This window comes from Aethalodelphis obliquidens, unplaced genomic scaffold, assembly GCF_003676395.1.
Source record: "Aethalodelphis obliquidens isolate GAN/ISIS:26980383/991018 unplaced genomic scaffold, ASM367639v1 scaffold43, whole genome shotgun sequence".
Lineage (NCBI taxonomy): Eukaryota > Metazoa > Chordata > Mammalia > Artiodactyla > Delphinidae > Aethalodelphis > Aethalodelphis obliquidens.
Window position 1 is genome coordinate 13714782 of NW_020837987.1, and position 19920 is coordinate 13734701.

At 49.5% G+C, this 19920-nt stretch overlaps 2 protein-coding genes across 13 annotated transcripts in view; both read right to left on the minus strand.

The window, feature by feature from the left end:
• Positions 1-2895: 2895 nt before the first annotated feature.
• Positions 2896-12587, minus strand: HSD17B14 (hydroxysteroid 17-beta dehydrogenase 14). The gene is made up of 6 exons (XM_027080137.1): positions 12138-12587; positions 11590-11628; positions 11393-11475; positions 10805-10871; positions 7092-7183; positions 2896-3228 (listed from the first exon to the last, which is right to left on the minus strand). The coding sequence occupies exons 1-6, from the start codon at positions 12223-12225 to the stop codon at positions 3175-3177; spliced, it is 423 nt and encodes a 140-aa protein (XP_026935938.1). The 5' UTR covers positions 12226-12587; the 3' UTR covers positions 2896-3174.
• Positions 12588-12707: 120 nt separating this feature from the next.
• PLEKHA4 (pleckstrin homology domain containing A4) overlaps positions 12708-19920 on the minus strand; it is a 32170-nt gene continuing 24957 nt past the window's right edge. For all 12 annotated transcript variants that reach the window (XM_027080132.1, XM_027080129.1, XM_027080128.1 and 9 more), the window contains 4 exons: positions 16036-16197; positions 13989-14047; positions 13467-13579; positions 12708-13165 (listed from right to left, as the gene is read on the minus strand). In XM_027080132.1, coding sequence (XP_026935933.1) covers positions 12903-13165; positions 13467-13579; positions 13989-14047; positions 16036-16197 — 597 coding nt within the window. In that variant the 3' untranslated portion in view covers positions 12708-12902. The remainder of the gene's footprint in view (positions 13166-13466; positions 13580-13988; positions 14048-16035; positions 16198-19920) is intronic.

Sequence of the window (19920 nt, forward strand, 5' to 3'; positions counted from 1 at the left end):
GGCGTAGTGGTTGAGAGTCCGCCTGCCGATGCAGGAGACACGGGTTCGTGCCCCGGTCTGGGAGGATCCCACATGCCGCGGAGTGGCTGGGCCCGTGAGCCATGGCCGCTGGGCCTGCGCGTCCGGAGCCTGTGCTCCGCAACGGGAGAGGCCACAACAGTGAGAGGTCCGCGTACCGCAAAAAAAAAAAATCTTAAAAAAAAAAAGAAACTTCTGACAACTCTAAGTGTTCTCCTCCCTGTCTCCCCTCACTCTCACCAGCCTTGAAACCCTGACTCCCCAGGCCCTGCCCTGGCCATATTTCTCTCCTTAATCCTCATCACTCCCTGCCCAGCTGTTTAACTCCCTCCCCTCCCCCAACCTGCAAAGGTGAGGTCCATGGGGGCTGAGACGGGTTCATTCACCACCCTCATCTCAGCACTGGGCACACAGCTAGCGTTCAATAAATATTTGCCCCATGCTCCTTGTGGCCCCTTTCCAGCCCTAACCCAAGGCATTCCTTGGCAGGCATCCTCCCCCACTCCTCCTGCCAAGGTCGCCTGTACCTCTGTGTAGCTGCATCAGGGACCTGCTGGTAAGAGACCTGCTGACTCTCCCCGTCCCTCTTTCCCTTCCTCCCTTCAGACGCCCGATTTGAAACAGCCTGGCTCGCTCAGAGAACTCCTGCAGGCTCTCCCTGGCCTGACTCCAGGTCTCCTAAATGTTCAGGTTCCTGGGTCTGCTTCTTGCTCTCCTCGCCCTGCCGTGGGAACCCCCCACTTTACTGGGTTTCCACCAGCATCTCCTAAATTGCCCTTGGAGCCCCCTTCTGGAGCTCCTGACCTGGCCCCCTCGGGCATTTTCATCTCCGTGTCTCAAGTGCAAAACTTACCCCATTGTCTCCCTCTAAAATCTGCCCTTCTTCCTGGTTCCCAGCCTCTGACATGGGGCCCGCTCCCACCCAGTTTCTCAAGCCGGAGACCCAGGAGATCTGGGGGTCTTCCAGAGCCTCCCTCACCCTCAGTTCCTCATCAGACCCATCACCAAGGAGCTCTTGAATCTCTACAATTCCCTCCACCTTGTTAATTCATTTCACAGACATTTCGTGAGGACCTATTATGTGCCAGGTACTGGGGTAGATGCTGTGGACACTGCAGGAAACAAGACCGGGAGAGATTTCTGCCCTCGTGGAGCCCAAATTCCATGGGGAGGCAGCAAGAAACAGATACAAGTGCACTATGAAATGTTCTAGAGTGTAATTAGGGATATGAAACAAGAAGGAGAGCAGGAGGAGGGGGAATGGGAGTGTTGGGCTGGGTGCAGTTTCAAACAGGGTGCCCAAGGGAGGGCTTTGGGAAGGTGAGATTTGAGGGGTTTTTTTTTCATTCTTTTTTTGGGGGGCCTCTCCTCACAGTTTGCGGGATCTTAGTTCCTAGACCAGGGATTGAACCTGTCCATGCCCCCTGCAGTGGAAGCTTGGAGTCTTAACCACTGGACTGCCAGGGAAGTCCCAGATTTGAGCATTTTGAGTCCAGGTGTGAGCTGTAGGCATTTCTTAGAGAAAACCATGCTGGGCAGAGGGAACAGCGAGTGCAAAGGCCCTGAGGCAGAACCAGGCTGGGTGTGTTTGGCAGCCAGGAGGCCGCTGCGGTGGGAAGTGAGATCAGAGGAGCAACAGGGGCCAGAGTGTGTGAGGCCTTGAAGGCCATCTCTTCTCACGTGCACAAGTACGATCATCTCCTGATACGAATTCTCACCCCACTTTGCCCACAGATTTGTTCCTCATACAAGAGACAGAATGATCTGTTACTACTAATGATCTGTTAGTATTAATGGGCTCACATCACTTCCTTGCTCAAATACCTTCTATGGCTTCCTGTTGCTCTTGAGGTCAAGACCAGATGCCTCAGCATGGCCATCCAAGCCTGATATATCTGCCCCCCAGCCCCTTCCTGTACCACCCCCTTCACTCACTGCACTCAGCACCTTGAGAGCTCCTAACTCTCTCCCACGGCCAGGCCTCTGCACAGGCTGTTCTCTGCCAGGAGCACCTGCGTCTCCGTGTAGCTCCATCAAGGACCCACCGGACTCTTGATGGCCTGACTCCCTCCCTTTGCCCCACCTCTCCCCTAGTTAGTGTCACTCATGTTTCACTTCCTGCAAAAAGCCTGCGCTGACGGCCAGAACAAACCAGCACCAGAACACACTCACCCATATACACTCGTCTCTTGCTTATTTAGTAACACTTGGCTGCCCCATGACTATAAACTCCACAAGGGCAAAGACCACGTGGTGTATCCCCAGCACCTACGAATGCTTGGTCAGTCTTTGATGACGAAATAGATGAACGACTGGATAGGTCTCTAAGAACCAATCCAGCTCTGAGAGTCTACAATAGACACTCCTGTGCTCAAACATCTTCTGCGATCCTTACTGACAAGATCTCATTTCCTTAACTTTATAACTATCCCTAATTCCTCTGTTGTTTTCTCTAGCCTAGGGAATGGCTCACTTTGGCTTGTGTCAGAATCCACCAGGGAGGCCAAAGACCCAGAGATTCTGATTCAGGAGGCCTGGGGTCCCAGAATCAACATTTAAAGAGCTTTCAAGGGACATTGGTGGTGGTGATGATGATGATGGTGATGAAGGTAATGATGATAATGATGGGGGGATGATGGCAATGATGGTGAAGATGGTAATATGATGATTTAATAACGATGACGATGATGGCAGTGATGGTTATAATGATGATGATGGTGACGATGGCGATGATGGTGAAGATGGTAATGATGGTGGTAAATGATGACGATGATGATGATGGCAGTCATAGTGGTGATGGGAATGATGGTGATGATGGTGATGGCAATGATGGTGAAGATGGTCATGATGATGGTGGTAAATAATGATGATGATAATGGTGATGGTAGTGATGGTCACAATGATGATGACGGTAATGATGGTGAAGATGGTAATGATGGTTTAATAATGATGACAGTGAGGGTGATGGGAGTCATGGTGGTGATGATTATAATGATGATGAGGGTGGTGATGGCAATAATGGTGAAGATGGTTATGATGATGTTAATGATGATGGTGGTGGTGATGGGAATGATGGTGATGATGATGATGGTGGTGATGGTTATAATGATGACAATGGTGATAATGGCAGCAACTTACACATGTTGACAAATTGCTTTACAACAGGCACTGGGATAGAGGCAGGAAGAAGCAGACAAAAGTCTCTGCCCTCTGAAAAACCAAATGCAATCGGCAGACTTTGGAGCTTGGTGTGAACAAACCAACTATACTAAGACATTTGCGAACAACTGGGTGAACTTAAATACAGCTTGGGTATTAAATGGTATTAAGAAATGACTGTTAATTTTCTTAGGAGATCTAATAGTAATTTGGTCATGTAAAAAAGTCTTAATTTTAATTATTAACATGAAGTTAAATGTTTTTTTTTTTTTTTGGTCACCCCACACTGCTTGCAGGATCTTAATTCCCAGACCAGGGATTGAACCCAGGCCCTTGGCAGTGAACGCACGGAGTCCTAACCACTGGACCACCAGGGAAGACCCCCCAAATGTATTTCTAAGTTAAAACAGTATTTGGCTCTCCCTTGCCTCTTAGATAGGGGGACAACTCTGAGGTGCATGTTTCTCGCTGAATCCCAGAGTGCCCCCAGGGGATGGTGCCCCACCTGGTGGTAACTTGCTTGGTGACGCCCTTCATCAACTGCCTAGCAACTACTCCCCAGGCTGAAGGAAGCAATTCCTGGGATCGCCTTCCATCCATCCTGCCTTTCAATCCCCACCTGGACTCTGCTTCTGGGGGAACCCCGACTAACACAGGTGTGGCCACGGTACCCTGATAAGAATTCTAATAATCTGAATAAGAAAGTCTCTAGATTAGCTAAGATCATGATATCAATGTTAATGTTACTATGACTGTGTAAGAGAATGTTCTAGTTTTTAGGAAATACCCTCCAAAGCACTGAAGGGTAAATAGACGTCATGCTTGCAACTTACTCTCAAATAGAGAGATAGAAGAATAAAGCAAATGTGGTAAAATGTTAACAACGGGAGTCTGCGTATACAGGACTCCTCTGTATTATCCGGGCAATAAGTCTTAAATAAGTCTTAAATTATGTCAAAATAAAAATAAATAGGGCTTCCCTGGTGGCGCAGTGGTTGAGAGTCCGCCTGCTGATGCAGGGGACGCCGGTTCGTGCCCCGGTCCGGGAAGATCCCACATGCCGCAGAGCCGCTGGGCCTGTGAGCCATGGCCGCTGAGCCTGCGCGTCCGGCGCATGTGCTCCGCAACGGGAGAGGCCACAACAGTGAGAGGCCCACGTACAGCAAAAAAAATAAAAATAAATAAACGTTCTAATCCATTGGTAGTATTTATGAAGTTCTTACTAATGAAATTATATGATATCTGGGTAGGGGATGGCAGGAGGCAATGGATAGAACAAGCTTAACAAAATGCTTATAATTGCTAAAGGGAGAAGGAGATGGAGGTTCTCCTGTTCCTAAAATACACCCAGGTTGTTTCTGCCCCAGGGCCTTTGCACACTCTTTTGGCAAGTGAAACACCCTGTGTCCTACTTCTCTACTTCCTTCCCTCCCATTCAAGGTTGAGCTCAAACTTCACCTTTTCCCTTCTACTTCTCCCAGGATTCATTTGCCCAATATGTATCTCAGAGACTGCAAACCGAGTGAGGTGGATCGGCCACAAGAAACAGAATGGGGCAAGGTTCACGATAAACAATAATACCTTGCAGACAGTAACCTCTGTGCCAGGTATGTTCTGAGGACTTTGTGGGTATTTAATTTAATCTCATTCAATTCTCAGGACAACGCTGTGAATTACTACCACTATTAGCCTCCTTCTACAGATGAGAAAACCTAGGTGCAGAGAGACTGAGAACCTTGCCTGATGTTACAAGTAGGAAGTAACAGAGAACCCAGGCAGGTGGACCCCAGATCTAGACCCTCCTGTGAGGCTTCTGCACCAGCCACTCACAGGTAACAGGGTCAGGAGGCCAAGGAGGGAGAGCTGGGGATTGGGGTACAGTGGGGAGCCCTTGCCATGGATGCAGTTGGCCAACTTTTCAAGAGAAACCAGAAATCCAGGTGTTTGGGAGAAATTTCTCTCTTTTAAAAAATGCTGGCAATTAGGCAATTAATGAGGGAAGGAGAGAAAGAAAAAAAAACCACACACACACACACACGGGAAGCCCCTGGTGGTCCAGTGGTTAAGGATCCCTGCTTCCAACGCGAGGGGCTCAGGTTCGGTCCGTGGTGGGGCAGCTAAGATCTCACATGACGTCGGCACGGCCAAGGAAGGGAAAAAAAATACACACACGCACATACCCTTTACGGGCTGTGGTGTGTGCATGCCTTATTGTACGGAGGTGCCAATCTTTTGTTATTATTATTTTGGCCGCATACCACTGACTTGCGGGATCTTACTTCCCAGACCAGGGATTGAACCCATGCCCTCCGCAGTGAAAGCGTGCAGTCCTAACCACTGGACCCCCAGGGAATTCCCAGGAGGGGCCAATCTTAGAAGGTGAACAGAAACTGGGGACAGGAGCCAGGGTTGATTGGTTGAGAGACAGATTATCCAACTGCCTGGGCTGGGCACCAGACGGCACCAGATCCCACTTACGACAGTTCGAGTTCCTCTGCTCCGAGCACTCTATGGCTCCCAGCTCACACAGTGTCAAACCCAAGTCCTCTCCAAGGTTTACGAGACCCAGCACGATCTGCCCTTAACTTCCAGCCTCTCCCTGCTTCGTCTGCTTCAGTCACGCTGCCTTCCTCGCTGTCCCTCCTACACGCCAAGCACTCCCACCCCAGGGCCTTTGCACTGGCTGCTCCTCTGCTGGACCACAATTGCCCACATACCTCCTTGGGGTCTTGACTCAAATGTCACCTCTTAGAGAAGCCTTCTGACCACCCACCCTGTCTAAAAGAGCACATAGATACACACTTAAAAAACAAACAAACAAAAAACCCTTATCTAGTAAAGATCATACTGAATTATTTTATTTATGGGTGAAATAATGATATCTGAGATTTGCTTTCAAATACTCCAGAAAAGGTAAAGAAAAGAAAAAGTGAGGAGTCAACAAGAAACAAGAATGACAGAATAGGGGCCTCCCTTGTGGCGCAGTGATCAAGAATCTGCCTGCCAATGCAGGGTACACAGGTTTGATCCCTGGTCCGGGAAGATCCCACATGCCGCGGAGCAACTAAGCCCGTGCACCACAACTACTGAGCCCGCACGCTCCAGGGCCCGTGCTCCGCAACAAAGAGAAGCCACCGCAATGAGAAGCCCACATACTGCAACAAAGGGTAGCCCCCGCTCGCCACAACTGGAGAAAGCCGGCGCGCGGCAATGAAGACCCAACGCAGCCAAAAATAAATAAATAATTTTTAAAAAGTATTATAATGGGGAATTCCCCGGTGGTCTAGTGGTTAGGACTCTGCGTTTCCACTGCAGGAAGCACGGGTTCGATCCCTGGTTGGGGAACAAAGATCCTACAAGTCTCACAGCACAGCAAAAAAAAAAAAAAAGTATTATGATGGTAAATTAAATAAATAAATAAAAAGTACTTTGATGAAAATAAGTGGTTATCACAGAGAACGAATATGTACAAGTAGCTGCCATATGAGCGAGTAGTCAGGAAAGGCCTTTCTGAAGAGATGGTATTTGAACTAAGGTAGTAAGTAGGAGGCAATTTGGGGAAGATTCAGAGGAAAGGTGTAGAGGTAGAAGGAGATACTCTTTGCTCCTGATAGCTATTCACTGGGTAGCAAACCTGTGACTGTCTATTACTGATTCCTTGTCCTAACTCCTTTCTCCAGATCCTTAACATCCCCCACCACTACCACCACACCACTTTGGAAGGTTCTGGAAGGTTCCTAAGAAGACTGGGCTATGTAGCAACACAGGTAGCTTTGGCCAGCTGTAGGGATCTGCATGCATTTCTTTTCTACAAAAATGGAGTCCTTCTGGAATAAGATCAAAGCAAGGCACAGAAAACATTTGGCTCTGAGACAAAGTGGGTCTGACAATCTCACCGTCAGGCGGCTGCTCACCTTGGTCAGGGTGTACGTCCCCAGCAGGTTCAGCTCCAGCAGCTGCCGGAAGCCCTGGGCAGAGGTCTCCTCGGGCCACTGAGGAGGTGGATCTAAGGGTGGGGGTGGAAGAGAGAGAGAGCAGAGGATGAGGGAACCATGAAGACAGGAGAGCAGGGAAGGGAAATAGGCACTGCGGGGTGCAGGGGGGAGGAGTGGCAGACTAGAGGGTCAAGGGTCCTGAAAAGGAAAGGAGGCTGCATAGTGGTTACTAAAAAAGTAGTCTCAAAATTGGATTAAGAAGATGTGGTTTGTATGTACACTTGGAATATTAGCCTTAAAAGAAAGAATGGGGGCTTCCCTGGTGGCGCAGTGGTTGAGAGTCCGCCTGCCGATGCGCAGTGGTTGAGAGACCAGGGTTCGTGCCCTGGTCCGGTAGGATACCACATGCCGCGGAGCGGCTGGGACCGTGAGCCATGGCCGCTGAGCCTGCGCGTCCGGAGCCTGTGCTCCGCAGCAGGAGAGGCCACGACAGTGAGAGGCCCGCGTACCGCAAAAAAAAAAAAAAAAAAAAGAATGAAATATCGCCATTTGCAGCAACATGGATGAACCTAGAGAATATTATGCTTAGTGAAATAAGTCAGAGAAAGACAAAAACTGTATGATATCACTTATACGTGAAACCTAACAAATAATACAAGTAAATATATATGCAAAATGGAAACAGACTCAGATATAGAAAACAAACTTGTGGTTACCAAAGGGGAGAAGGAAGGAGAGAGGGACAAATCAGGAGTATACAAACTACTACAGATACAAACTACTATATATAAAGTAGATAAGCAACAAGGATATATGGTATAGCACAGGGAATTATAGCCATTATCTTGAAATAACCTATAATGGAATATAGTCTGCAAAAATACTGAATCTCTATGGTGTACACCTGAAGCTAACATAAGACTATAAATTAACTATACTTCAATTAAAAAAAATTAAAAGGAGCAGGGACTTCCCTGGTGGCGCAGTGGATAAGACTCTGCGCTCCCAATGCAGGGGGCCGACGTTTGATCCCCGGTCAGGGAACTAGATCCCACATGCATGCCGCAACTAAGAGTTTGCATGCCGCAACTAAGAGTTTGCATTCCGCAACTAAGGAGCTGGCAAGCCGCAACTAAAGGAGCCCTGGAGCCGCAACTAAGACCTGGTGCAACCAAATAAGTAAACAAATATTTAAAAAATTAAAAGGAGCATCAAAAGAAGAAACAAACAAAAAAACAGTCTCAGGGCCAGAAGGCCTGGGTTCAAATCTTAGCTCTGACACTTCTTGGCTGTGTGACTTTAGGCAAGTCACTTTGCCCCCTGTGCCTGTTTCCTCATCTGCAGAATGAGGATAACACTTTGTTCTTAGGCTTATAAATTTCACAAGTCAATATTTTTGCCTGACACTTAGTACTATAAATGTATTTGTTAAATAAATAGAAAGAGGGGACTTGCCTGGTGGTCCAGTGGTTAAGACTCTGCACTCCCAATGCAGGGGGCCTGGCTTTGATCCCTGGTCAGGGAACTAGATCCTGTAAGCCACAACTAAAAGATCCCACGTGTCGAAACTAAGACCCGGCACAGCCAAATAAATAAATACTAAAAAAAAAAATAGAAAGAACTGGGTGGATGGAAGAGGGACAGACAAATCAACATTCAGAAGAAAAGAAGCAGGAAAGATAGGAGTAAGAACAGGAAAAAAAAAAATAGAAACTGGGAAAAATGGACCCTGAACCTTCCAAAGGCTTTAAGAGTCAAAGTGGATGAAGGGACAGAGAGATGGGAAACAAGATAATGGAAAGTTAATGAAATATTGGATTATTCCTCCTGGAGACCCAGGGCTTATGGCCTTGCTTCCTTCAGAGAACGGTTCAAACATCTTCAGAGAATCCACCCCAGACCCTCTGTACAAAACAGCCCCTGCCATTCTCTAAGCCCTCAATCAGATTTATTTTTCTTCATAGTCTTTATTAGTACCAGACATGCTAATATATACAATCAATTATCCTTATTCGAGGCAGCTATAGTCCACAAACTCACAGGGAACACTGAATTAGTGACTATTAACCCATTGCTCCTAGGGGAAATACATGTATATAATATTACATTATAACATATACATGCTATTAACTGAAAGTTTGTGTCCCGCCCCCCAAATTCCTTATGTTAAAATCCTAACCTCCAATGTGATGGTATTTGGAGGTGGGGTTCTGTGGGAGTTAAGTCATGAGGATGGCTCCCTCTTGAATGGGATTAGTGCCCTTATAAAAGAGACCCCCATGAGATCCTTCATTCCTTCCACCATGTAAGGCCCCAACAAGCAGGCCCTCACCCAACACCAAATCTGCTTCTGACTTGATCTTGGACTTTGCAGCCTCCAGAACTGTGAGAAATAAATGTTTGTCATTTAAGCCACCCAGTCCATGGTATTTCTGTTATAGCAGCATGAACAGACTAAGACAGGACATATATGTGTATGTATATATGTACATATGTATATGTATATAGTTATATGGCTATCTAACATAAATATTATAATCTTAAATCCTAAAAAACAACCCATACTGGCAGACTCTATTTTATTTATTTTGCAAATAAGGAAGTGTTAAGTGACTTGCCTGAGGCTGCCCCACTCACAGATGCCAGAGCTGGGATTCAAACCCATCCAGCTGGCCCCAGCGGGAGCTCCTTACAGACACTGCCCTCTCCCATCTCCACCTCTGGGCATCTCTCTGTTTGAAAGCTAAACCCAGAGGGCAGAGCATCACCATGTTTGACCTTAGCTGGGAACATGTGCTACGGGCAACTCAAATTTTTGCCTCTCTGCCCATGTCCGTGAAAGCGCAGTGAGTACTGATTCTGGGGTTACAACCCACCCTGCAAGGAGGTGAGTTCGCAAATACGGAATCCGCAAATAATGAGGATTAACTGTATCTGTCTTTTCTTGTCTATTTCCTTCCTCTACAATGTGAATCCCATGAGGACAGGAATGCTTGGTCAGTTTTGTTCACTGCTAAATCCCCAGTCCCTAGGACAGAATGTGGGGCATAGTAGATGCTCAATAAATATCTGTTGAAAGGATCAAGGGCACAGAGAGAAAGGATGCACTAGTATCTGCCGTCTCTAAATTCTTACAACAGAGAAGGGAAGTGCAGCCCAGAGAGGGTAAGTCAATTGCTCAAAGTTGCCCAGCCAATAAGAGAGGCTTCTTTCTACCATGGCCTTGCTGTGTGACCCCAGTCCAATCAATTCACCTCTCTGAGCCTTGGTTTACCAATGTGAGGCATTCTTACGAAGGGTAAGCAGGAAGCTGATGGCAATTTCCCTTCAAAGCCTCCACACCAAGCCCTATAGACCATGTGTAGAGAGTACATCACCTCAGTCATGGAAAAAGGGCCATCAGCCTCACTTCATAGATAAGAAACTGAGGCTACAAGATGGCAGCTATGTGCCCAAGACAGTTCCGGCAATTATGAGGCTGAGCAGTTACACTATTCCATACTCACCACGACCCTATAATGATGACAAGGATGGTGATTTTCATTTTAGAGATGTAGAAACGGATGCATAAAAGGGCTAAGGGCACAGGCCTGGGGGCACACAGCAGGGATGGAACAGAGCCAGCATTGGGGTGGGAAGCCAGGAGGTGGGTTGACACCAGTGGAGAACAGCCCTCAGGACTCATGACTCACGGTAGCCAGCGCTGTTGACTACACAATCCAGGCGGCCGAAACGGTGGATGGTCTCAGAAATGAGGGTCTGAGGAGAAAGATATCTCGTGAGTGAGCAGTGATGGCACCAGGCCTTTTGGAGCCGAGGGTCCACAAGCGAGGTGGGGACAGGAGTCACAGCTGAGGGGCCAGACACCAGAGGGCTGGTGACATTCACACTGCGGTCACTATTCCAGAGACCTGGGACTGGGGTGCGGGGGCAGATGTCAGAGATGCTGGCTAAAGAGAAAGACCAGAAACCCTGAGGAAAGAGAAAAACTCTTACAGAAAGAGACTCACTGTGAGGAATTTATTTGTCCCAATCCACATGACAGGTGTGACAAGAGCCTTGAGGGAGTGGGAGATAAAGGAGAATCTTCCCAGGAGACACAGGACCTGGTCGGCAGAGTTAGGGAAAGCCTGGAAATGATACTGAGCTGAAACCTCTGGGACGGGTACAATTTAGCCAGGAGAAGGGGGGAAGGCAGAGGGAACAGCATGTGCAAAAGCCTGGGGCGGGGTGAAGAAACAAGTGGAGATACCGGGGGTAGGGACAGAAAATACGCTCACCCTCACATCTTCCTCCTGAGTCACATCACAGAGCAGAAAGACGGTGCCAGGAAGCTCCCGCTCCAGCGCCCGACCCCCGGACTCTGCAGGAAGAGAAGGGCTGGGGGTCTGGACTCTTGGGTCAGAGGGAGGAAGGGTCTGGGGACCCGGACTCCTCTTGGAGGGGTGGGGGTGAGGACTGAGGGACCCTCACTCACCATCTTTGTCACAGATAACCACTTGGGCACCGCTTTCCACTGAGGATGGGAAGAGAACTGGTTAACCCAGCACAGGCCTTTGCGAAGCCCTCTGGTGCCCTCTAGTGGCCACCTGAAGTGGGGCCGTCTCCCGCTATGCTCCCTTCGTGACCCCAAAGTCTCATGATAATCCCCTAGGACAAAGGGCAGAAGTTTTGACACATATTCTCCTTGGCTGCTCCAGGTGCTTGCTGGAGCTCCTGAGCCTCCATCCCCGGGTTCCAGAGTAAACCCTAAATCTGCAAGAGGCATGTTCCCCCAAACCACCCGTTTTGTAGCCATTACTGAGACCCGCCGAAAGCGAGTCAATGGCGTTTGGAAATCCGCCAAAATCTCAGGCCCCAGGCTACCACTGCCTATCTTTTCATTAACTTTGCAAATGGGATTTTATAAGATAAGAATCTAGATTCCAGTACAGAAGATACTTCTTTCCACACCCATTAATTAGCCCCCGAGGGTCCCTCCTCTCCCAGACTCCCAACATTCAGAGCCAGCCAGACCCCACTCACCGAAGGCTCGAACGATCCCGGCTCCGATGCCGCGCCCGCCCCCGGTCACGACGACCACCTTCCCAGCATAGCGCGTTCCCGTTGCCATTCCGCGTGAGACTGTCTCTCCCTCTGTCACTCACTCCAGGATTCTATCCACCTCAAAATCCGGTGAGGTCGTGGGGTCGAACGGTAAATAGGGGCTGGATCCTGGAAGCCCGGCCCTGGGGGGCGTTGCCAGGAAAGCCAGAAGCCTGGAAGGTTGGTCCCAGCCCCGTCCTCCCTCAGAACCAGAGGTCCGGATCCCCAAACCCCTCCTCCCTCAAACTCAGGATTCCTGCCGTCTCGCCCCCTCTGCTCTCGGACCCAAAACTCCAGGTCCCTAGTCTTCTCTTCTTTCAGATCCAGGAATCCTGGTCCCCAGCCCCCTCCTCCCTCAGAACCAGTAACCTGGACCCCGAGCTTCCTCCTTCCTCAGACCTACAAGTCCGAGGTCCTTGTCCCCTCCTCCCTCGGGGCCCAGAAGCCCACTACTCCGGCTCTACCCCTCAGAGACACCAGCGTAACAACCTCAGACAGAAAGTTCTTGACTAAAAGTTCAAAGTTTTAATCCAAATCTGGACAAGTGTTGGGAAAATCAAACTTTGGCCATAGAAACCCCTCCCCTTCTAGGCTACCTGAGGGGACCAGATCACGCCCCCAGGTTCCTGGAGAGGCTCCAGATCTCCAGGGGGGTACCTCCAGGCCACGCCCTCACTCTCTGATTGGTTGCTACGTTTAGGCGGGTCAGAAGCTAGACTGCAGCAGAGTGACTCGAAGAGGCCACGCCCCCTCGTCTTGGGTTAGGGCGGGAGGGGCGATCCCGGAATCCCACGTCGGTTCCCAGGAGGCGGGGCCTGCGCCGCGCCCACTACCTCTGCGGGAGAACCCCAAGGAGCGGGAATTGGCAGCTGGAGGAGATCTTGGTGGGGAGGACACCTGGGGCGGGGGCTCTGACGGAGGCGGCGGGGCTGGGGGAAGAGGGTCTCCTCGAGACTCCAAATTTCCACCTGGAGAGGACGAATGGGGTATGAGAATGGCAAACTCTGGGACCCAGAAGTCCAGACTCCCCCAGGCCTTTCCTCTCAGACCTAGGAGTCCGACCTCACAGCTCCCTCCTCTCCCAGACCCAGAATTCCTGGACACTGGGCCCCTCCTTCCTGGGATCTAGAACTCCCAAGCCCTGTCCAGCTCTCTCCTCATAAAGATAAAGGATTCCTCAGACCCCTACCCATCAGCACCTACGATTCCAGGCCTCCGACTCCCTCTTCCCTAAAACCCAGTAGCCCAAAGTCCCCAGCCCATTCTCACCTGTCATCATTCTGTGCCACTGCGACGCCTCAGTGGCCAGGGCTTGAGAGAGGCTGAGAACTCGCTCCCGGTGCCCTTCGGATGTCGGCAAATAAGGGGTGGTGTTCCTTGGACTAGAAAGAAAGAGATTTGGGGAACTTGTATAATTAGCCAGTACAGTAAGGACCACAGTGCCCCGCGTGTCCTTCTGGGAGTTGTAGTCCCTAGCACGTGTCTCTAAAGGATTTTAAACTGGGCGCGACCCTCTTTTAAAAAGCCCGCGTGCATTGTGGGATTTGTAGTTCGGTTGCCGGAAATTTTCTCAGATTTCCTGACGGAGGGGCGGAGTTTGATATAGACCAAGGAACTGCAGTTCTCACTGCGAACTAGGGCTTTCTGATTCCTCAGGAACTCAAGCGTCTCTAAAAGATTCTGCGATCTGTACTTTAGTACTCACGAGTACTCAGGAGACATTAATAGCAATGCTACTCTCCTTCCCTTTGCTAATTTCCCTGCTCCTTGCCCCGATCTCCAATTCCTTACCTGCTCCAGGACCCCGAGCTTCTAAGCCATTTCTGGGCTCCTGAGTGTCCCAAGACAGGCTGCAAAGGAATTGGGGCATTAGAATTCCTCATCTGGAAGTCCTCATGTTCTCATTTTGAGGGTGAAGGGGTTCAGAAAGGGGATAAAACTGCCCCAAAGACACTGCCAATTTTTAACTTTACTTGAGCTCCTGGAAAACAAGAAGAGCTCGGAAAATCACCGCCCCCCCGCCCCACCAGCCCCTTTGCATTCTGGTAAAAGGCTTACTGCAAAGAACCCCTCTTCTCCATATGACTTAGATAAGACTAATGAAGTAAAATTGCTATTTTAAGGCAGGACAAGAAAAATCAAACATAAAATTCTCTCTGTGTGCTTGAGTGTCCTCCCTCTCTCCCTAATGTGCAGGGTGCATCTGTATTACACATTAACCAGAGCTCCTCAGAGATGGCAGTGCCTGCTCTATCGTAAAGATCATTTTTCCCCCCTTTCTTCCGACACTACCAATGTAACTTCTTAAAAGAACAGTATTCTTTTCCAACTCTGTAGATCACGGTGATTTGCTTCTGGCTTTGTATGTTCTTCCCTAGACTATGTATCCTTGGTGAACTTTTTATGTAAAAATATCAGTATGTCATTTTTTAAAGTTATTATTATTTTTTACATTTATTTTATCTTTTTTTTTTTTTTTTTTTTTTGGCTGCATTGGGTCTTCGCTGCTGCCCTGGGCTTTTCTCCAGTTGGGGTGAGCAGGGGTCACTCCTGTTACAGTGCGCGGGCCTCTCACTGCTATGGCCTCTCCTGCTGCGGAGCATGGGTTCTAGGTGCATGGGCTTCAGTAGCCATGGCACGCGGGCTCAGTAGCTGTGGCACGCGGGCTCTAGAGCGCAGGCTCAGTAGCTGTGGCGCACGGGCCTAGTTGCTCCGCGGCATGTGGGATCCTCCCAGACCAGGGCTCAAACCCGTGTCCCCTGCATTGGCAGGCGGATTCCCAACCACTGCGCCACCAGGGAAGCCCATCAGTACGTCATTTTGATGTACGATCCTTTGTCTGGAAAATGGATGTGAGTGTGCCTTTTGACTTCTAACACATGGAACAGTTCTCAGAGCTGTCTGAGAGTCTGTCTCCCAGGTTATAATCCTGTTTCGCTCAAATAAAATTCCCTTTGTTTCTTGTTAACTTGTTTTTAATAGAATTTTCGTCGACAAGATTCACAGTTGACCCCCCGCCCCACCCCGTTTACCTGTGACAAGGCCAGAAACAGACCCTCCAAATTCACATTCCTTTTGTCGTAAATGATTAGCTGGACTCTTTGTCCCCCCCAAACTAGCTAGACATAGAGATAAATGTTTGGTGTTCAGCTGACTTGAGATGCTCCCTGTTTACAAAAACAATCCCAACTGTAAAATCAACCCACTTGTCTAATTCCTTCCTAGAAAAGTCTAAGATGAAACCATCCATGGGGAACTCCCTGGCGGTCCAGTGGTTAAGACTCCACACTCTCACTGCAGAGGGCCTGGGTTCAATCCCTGGTGGGGAAACTAAAATCCCACAAGCCACTGCGCAATGGCGTGGCCAAAAAAAAAAAAAAAAAAAAAACCACCAACAGCAAACCAAACAAACAAACAAAAAATGCCGTCCTGCCCGGACCACTCTGATCGTTGGAGCTGGAGTCCTCTCCCCAGCACCATAACATGAATAAAATCTATTTCCTTACTTGATCAATTTTTCTTCTTTTCTTTTTGCCTTTGACAACACATAGTAACTGAAAAGGAAAATTGGGCTTCCAATCCAGACCCGTGACCCCCACCCCCTCCCTGAGAAGGGAGAACGCTGGTGAGGTGGAGATGTTGTCTCTGGCCCACCCTGTCTTCCACCGATAAGGGAGGCAGGATGCTGATTTCAACACAGGTACAGCGGGGTAAAATCTGGAAACCTGTTCTGGGTACGGAGGAAGGAAACATCCCCATTTTACAGAGAGGAAAACTGAGGCTCCAACTAGGAACTAAGAACCCACTGCTGCTTCACCGCCCCACCCGTTTCCCTCACTTTTTGTTCTGCGTCAGGCTGGCGTCCGGCTGGGGACAGTGTCCTCCCCAGAGTGAGGAGCCGGGGGGAGGCTGGGCGAGGGAGAGGCCGACCGTACTCCTGGTGTCTGCGCATTCTCTCCAGTTGCTCCTGAGCACTCATCCGGGGCCGGGCCAGAGGGACCTGGGGAGATGAGAAACACCGCGATACTCCAACCTTGGCCTCCGTTTTCTCTCTTCCCTGAACCTCTCAGCCCCCTGCCTTGCCCTTCCCAATAAGTTCACCCCCGCTCTCGAGGGCTACTTCTACACCCGGAGCACAGGCTGTCCCTCTGCTGCTCAAGTCCTTCCATGGCCCCCAAGCGCTTTCAGGACAAAGGCATTGGAGGCCCCTTGTGGCCTGGTCCCTACCCACCTCTCCAGCCTCAACTCCATCAGCTGCCCTGTTCAAACCCGAAGCCCCAGACTGACAAACACCCACACTTCCCTGGACAGATCAAGTCTCTTTGCAGTGATAGTCAGGACTCCAGGTTGCTTGTGATTAAAAAAAAAAACAAAACAAAAAAACCTCTGAATCAGCTTTGAAAACATTAAAAGGAAGAATGAGATTTATCGTGTAACTCGATCGTCAGGAGGACCACTTTGGGTTTGTCTGAGGGAGGACTTTACAAGCTCTCTCGCGCCCTCAAAACCAGAGGGAAGAGACACACAGGGAGACTGTCATGTGACAATGGCAGTTATGCTGCCACGAGCCAAGGAGCTTTACCAGAAGCTACCAGAAATATGGTTCTGATGACACCTTGATCATGATCACTTACTTATAGCCTTAAGAACTTAAAATGCAACAGGATGGAGATAAATCAAAGGGGAACTTGAACTTGAACATTTGGAACATTCGCAGCCTATGTGTATTGCAAGGAAGCTTGTTCTGATGGGAACACCAAGGGTGTGTCCGTAAAACCATTTGCTGAGACATTAGGCACGTGATGGTGTGTGGATCCAGTAAACCAACTCAGCAGAAAAGATGCCAAGTCAAACTGAAGGGGACAGAGATGGGACAAAACGAAGGAAGGCCGTCAGACATCTGGGATTCTACAGGCAGGAAAGTGGCCAATAGAGCTTCAAACGTGTTATCCTTCCAGAAAGGGGGTCATTTGGACACAGACATGCACCTAGGGAGAACGCCACGGGACAACTGAAGTTATGATGCCACAAGCCAAGGAACGGATCTCTCCCTAGCTCCTTCAGAAGGAGCCTGGCCCAGGACTTCCCTGGCGGTCCAATGGTTAAGGCTCCAGGCTTCCACTGCAGGGGGCGCGGGTTGGATCCCTGGTCAGAGAACTAAGATCCCACGTGCCGTGCAGCGCGGCCAAATTAAGTAATTAATTAAATTTTTTTTAAAAAAGGGCATGGCCCGACAACACCTTGATTTCAGACTTCTAGCCTACAGAACTGTAAGACAGTAAATTTATTGTTTAAGCAAAAAACAAAGAGGATGGGGGTGGGGAGAGAACTCTCCACTGCAGTCTCCAACTAGAACATTCTAGGCAGACAGCTTAGATCTGTTGCTATTGTAGGACCAATCACTGCAGTTTACTCTACGTGACTCTGATTTGGTCGATCCTGAGTCACATGCCCACCTGTTAGATACATCATAGTCCCTGTAAATTGACCCTATGTCATTTATTTCTTCCTGGCAGGCCAGACCACTGACCCGAAAGCCTGCTAGGGCCAAACTGAAACTTTTACACATCCCTTGTTTCAAAGATAGCTCAAGTAGACAGATATTTTTAGCCACTTAGAGCCTGCCTGTTTTGAATACTCCGTGAAGTTGTACCCAGCATCTGCTAGCCATAGGTAAGATCAACCTGTAGCTATAAAAGCCCCCAACAGGGGAATTCCCTGGAGGTTCAGTGGTTTTAAGGGCTCCGCGCTTCCACTGCAGGGGGCACGGGTTTCATCCCTGGTCGGGGAGCTAAGATCCCGCATGCCTCGCGGCGGGACCAAAACAAACAAACAAAAGAAGCCCCCAACAGGCTGCTGCCCTTAGGAGCTCTCTGACCCAGAGACTCCCCTCTGTGCGGCTAAGCACATCACCTAGACCCTTAAGTCCCTTCTCTAATCTCCTTCTCTTCTGGGAGTTCCCTTGTCCCGCCCCCCCGCTCCTCCTCCTGGGCAGTGGCCCCGAAGCAGTAACCTCTGGAGGATCTAATGCTGTCAGGGACTTTTCCCACAGGCAAATCTGTCAGTGTGGACCAACTAAAGCTCTGTGTGCTACTGCCACCTAGTGGTCATATCTTTTTCCTTGATCAGCTCTGAAATACCTAGAACCTTACACCACCCCGGGATGCTGGCCGCGGTACGGCTGAGGGAGGAGCCATTCTCAAGATTAAGCGTTATTCGGTGCAGCTCCAACAATCCATGTCCTTTATACACACCACTAAGAATAAAGTTCCTCTGCTCCTAAGAAAGGACAGATTGATTACTTGGTTTCCACGGATAATAAGGAAGCACCAAAAATGCTTTTAAACCTATTCGAGGGGACGTCCCTGGCTGTCCATCGGTTAATACTCCGTGCTTCCACTGCAGGGGCACAGGTTTCATCCCCGGTCGGGGAGCTAAGATCCCGCATGCCTCGTGGCACTGCCAAGGTGCGGGGGGGAACCACCACCACCAATTCGAACAAGGAATCGTAACTGGCATCCCCGGAACCACGCTCCTGAAAGTCAGCCAATCAACGATGGCGCCGCGTTTCTGAAAATCAGCCAATCAACAACAGACACAAAGCTTCCGCATCTTAAGGTCGAAGATACGAAAGTCCACCGGTTTCCGAGCTCTACGCCATATGACATCAGCTCTCCGCTTTGCTCAGAGCGACTGTATCTTACAAGAGGTCTGTCTTGCTTAAGCAAGTAATAAATTCAGCTTTGTTTCCGATACAGAGCTGCAGCTTCTTTATCCCCTCCATGCCTTTGCGTACATAGCCTATTCCCTGTTTGGAGTACTGCTTCCCGCATGGCCAAACTTTTTTCATTCATCCAGACTCACCTTACCTAACATTTAAAAGGCTTCCCAATGCTCTGAGTCCCCCTATGAAATGGCTCAGCCCTGTCGGATGTGTATGAGGATTGCATTCATGCCTCTCCCCCATCAGACTCCAGCATCAGGACTAATTCATGGCAGGGCGCCCCCAACACCTTCCACAGGGGCTGGTCCCTAGAAGACCAGTATGATGAGCAAATAAGGGAAGTCGGGATTTCTTCCTCACTGGCCAAAGTTGAGGGAGAAGGGGAGAGATAGCAACTGCTCTTGACACTCTGCTTGGATTGGTCAGCTGCTGATGGCTTAGTGGGCATCGGAGTGGTCCTGCCAAGTCCAGCAGCCATACTTTTCCTGCCGGACCCCTTTGCCAGTTTCACGATGGGGGAAGCCACAGAAAAATAGGGGTTGTGATGCAGAGATTCACTACGTGGCAAACTCAGAAGGGTAGGTCCTTGAAAACAGGGACTGGTCTGGGGACCTCGCCTTGTAGAGCCTGGCAGTCAAGAAGGGTCTGAGGAATTCGTGGACCTGAATTGAACAACCTGCAGTTGGCAGATGGCATTCCAGAGGTCAGAACTCTGTGCTCCCAAGTGACCATGTGCGGTTGTATGGGTTGCTTACTGCCCAAGGGCTAAGCCCTCCATTGACCATGCCAGGTTCCATCCACGCAGAAGGGGGAGCCTGTCTCTCATTCACAAAAAGGCATTCTGTAGGCTAGCAGAAGCCCTGGCTTCCTAAATTCCCACCTCAGTCTGGACATTTGCACTAGCTGTTTCCCTGCTGTGCCAGGGATAAATTCTAACTCAATCTTTAAGGTCTGTCTGCCTCCAGGAAACCATCCCCAACATGCCCAGGCTGCCTGGGA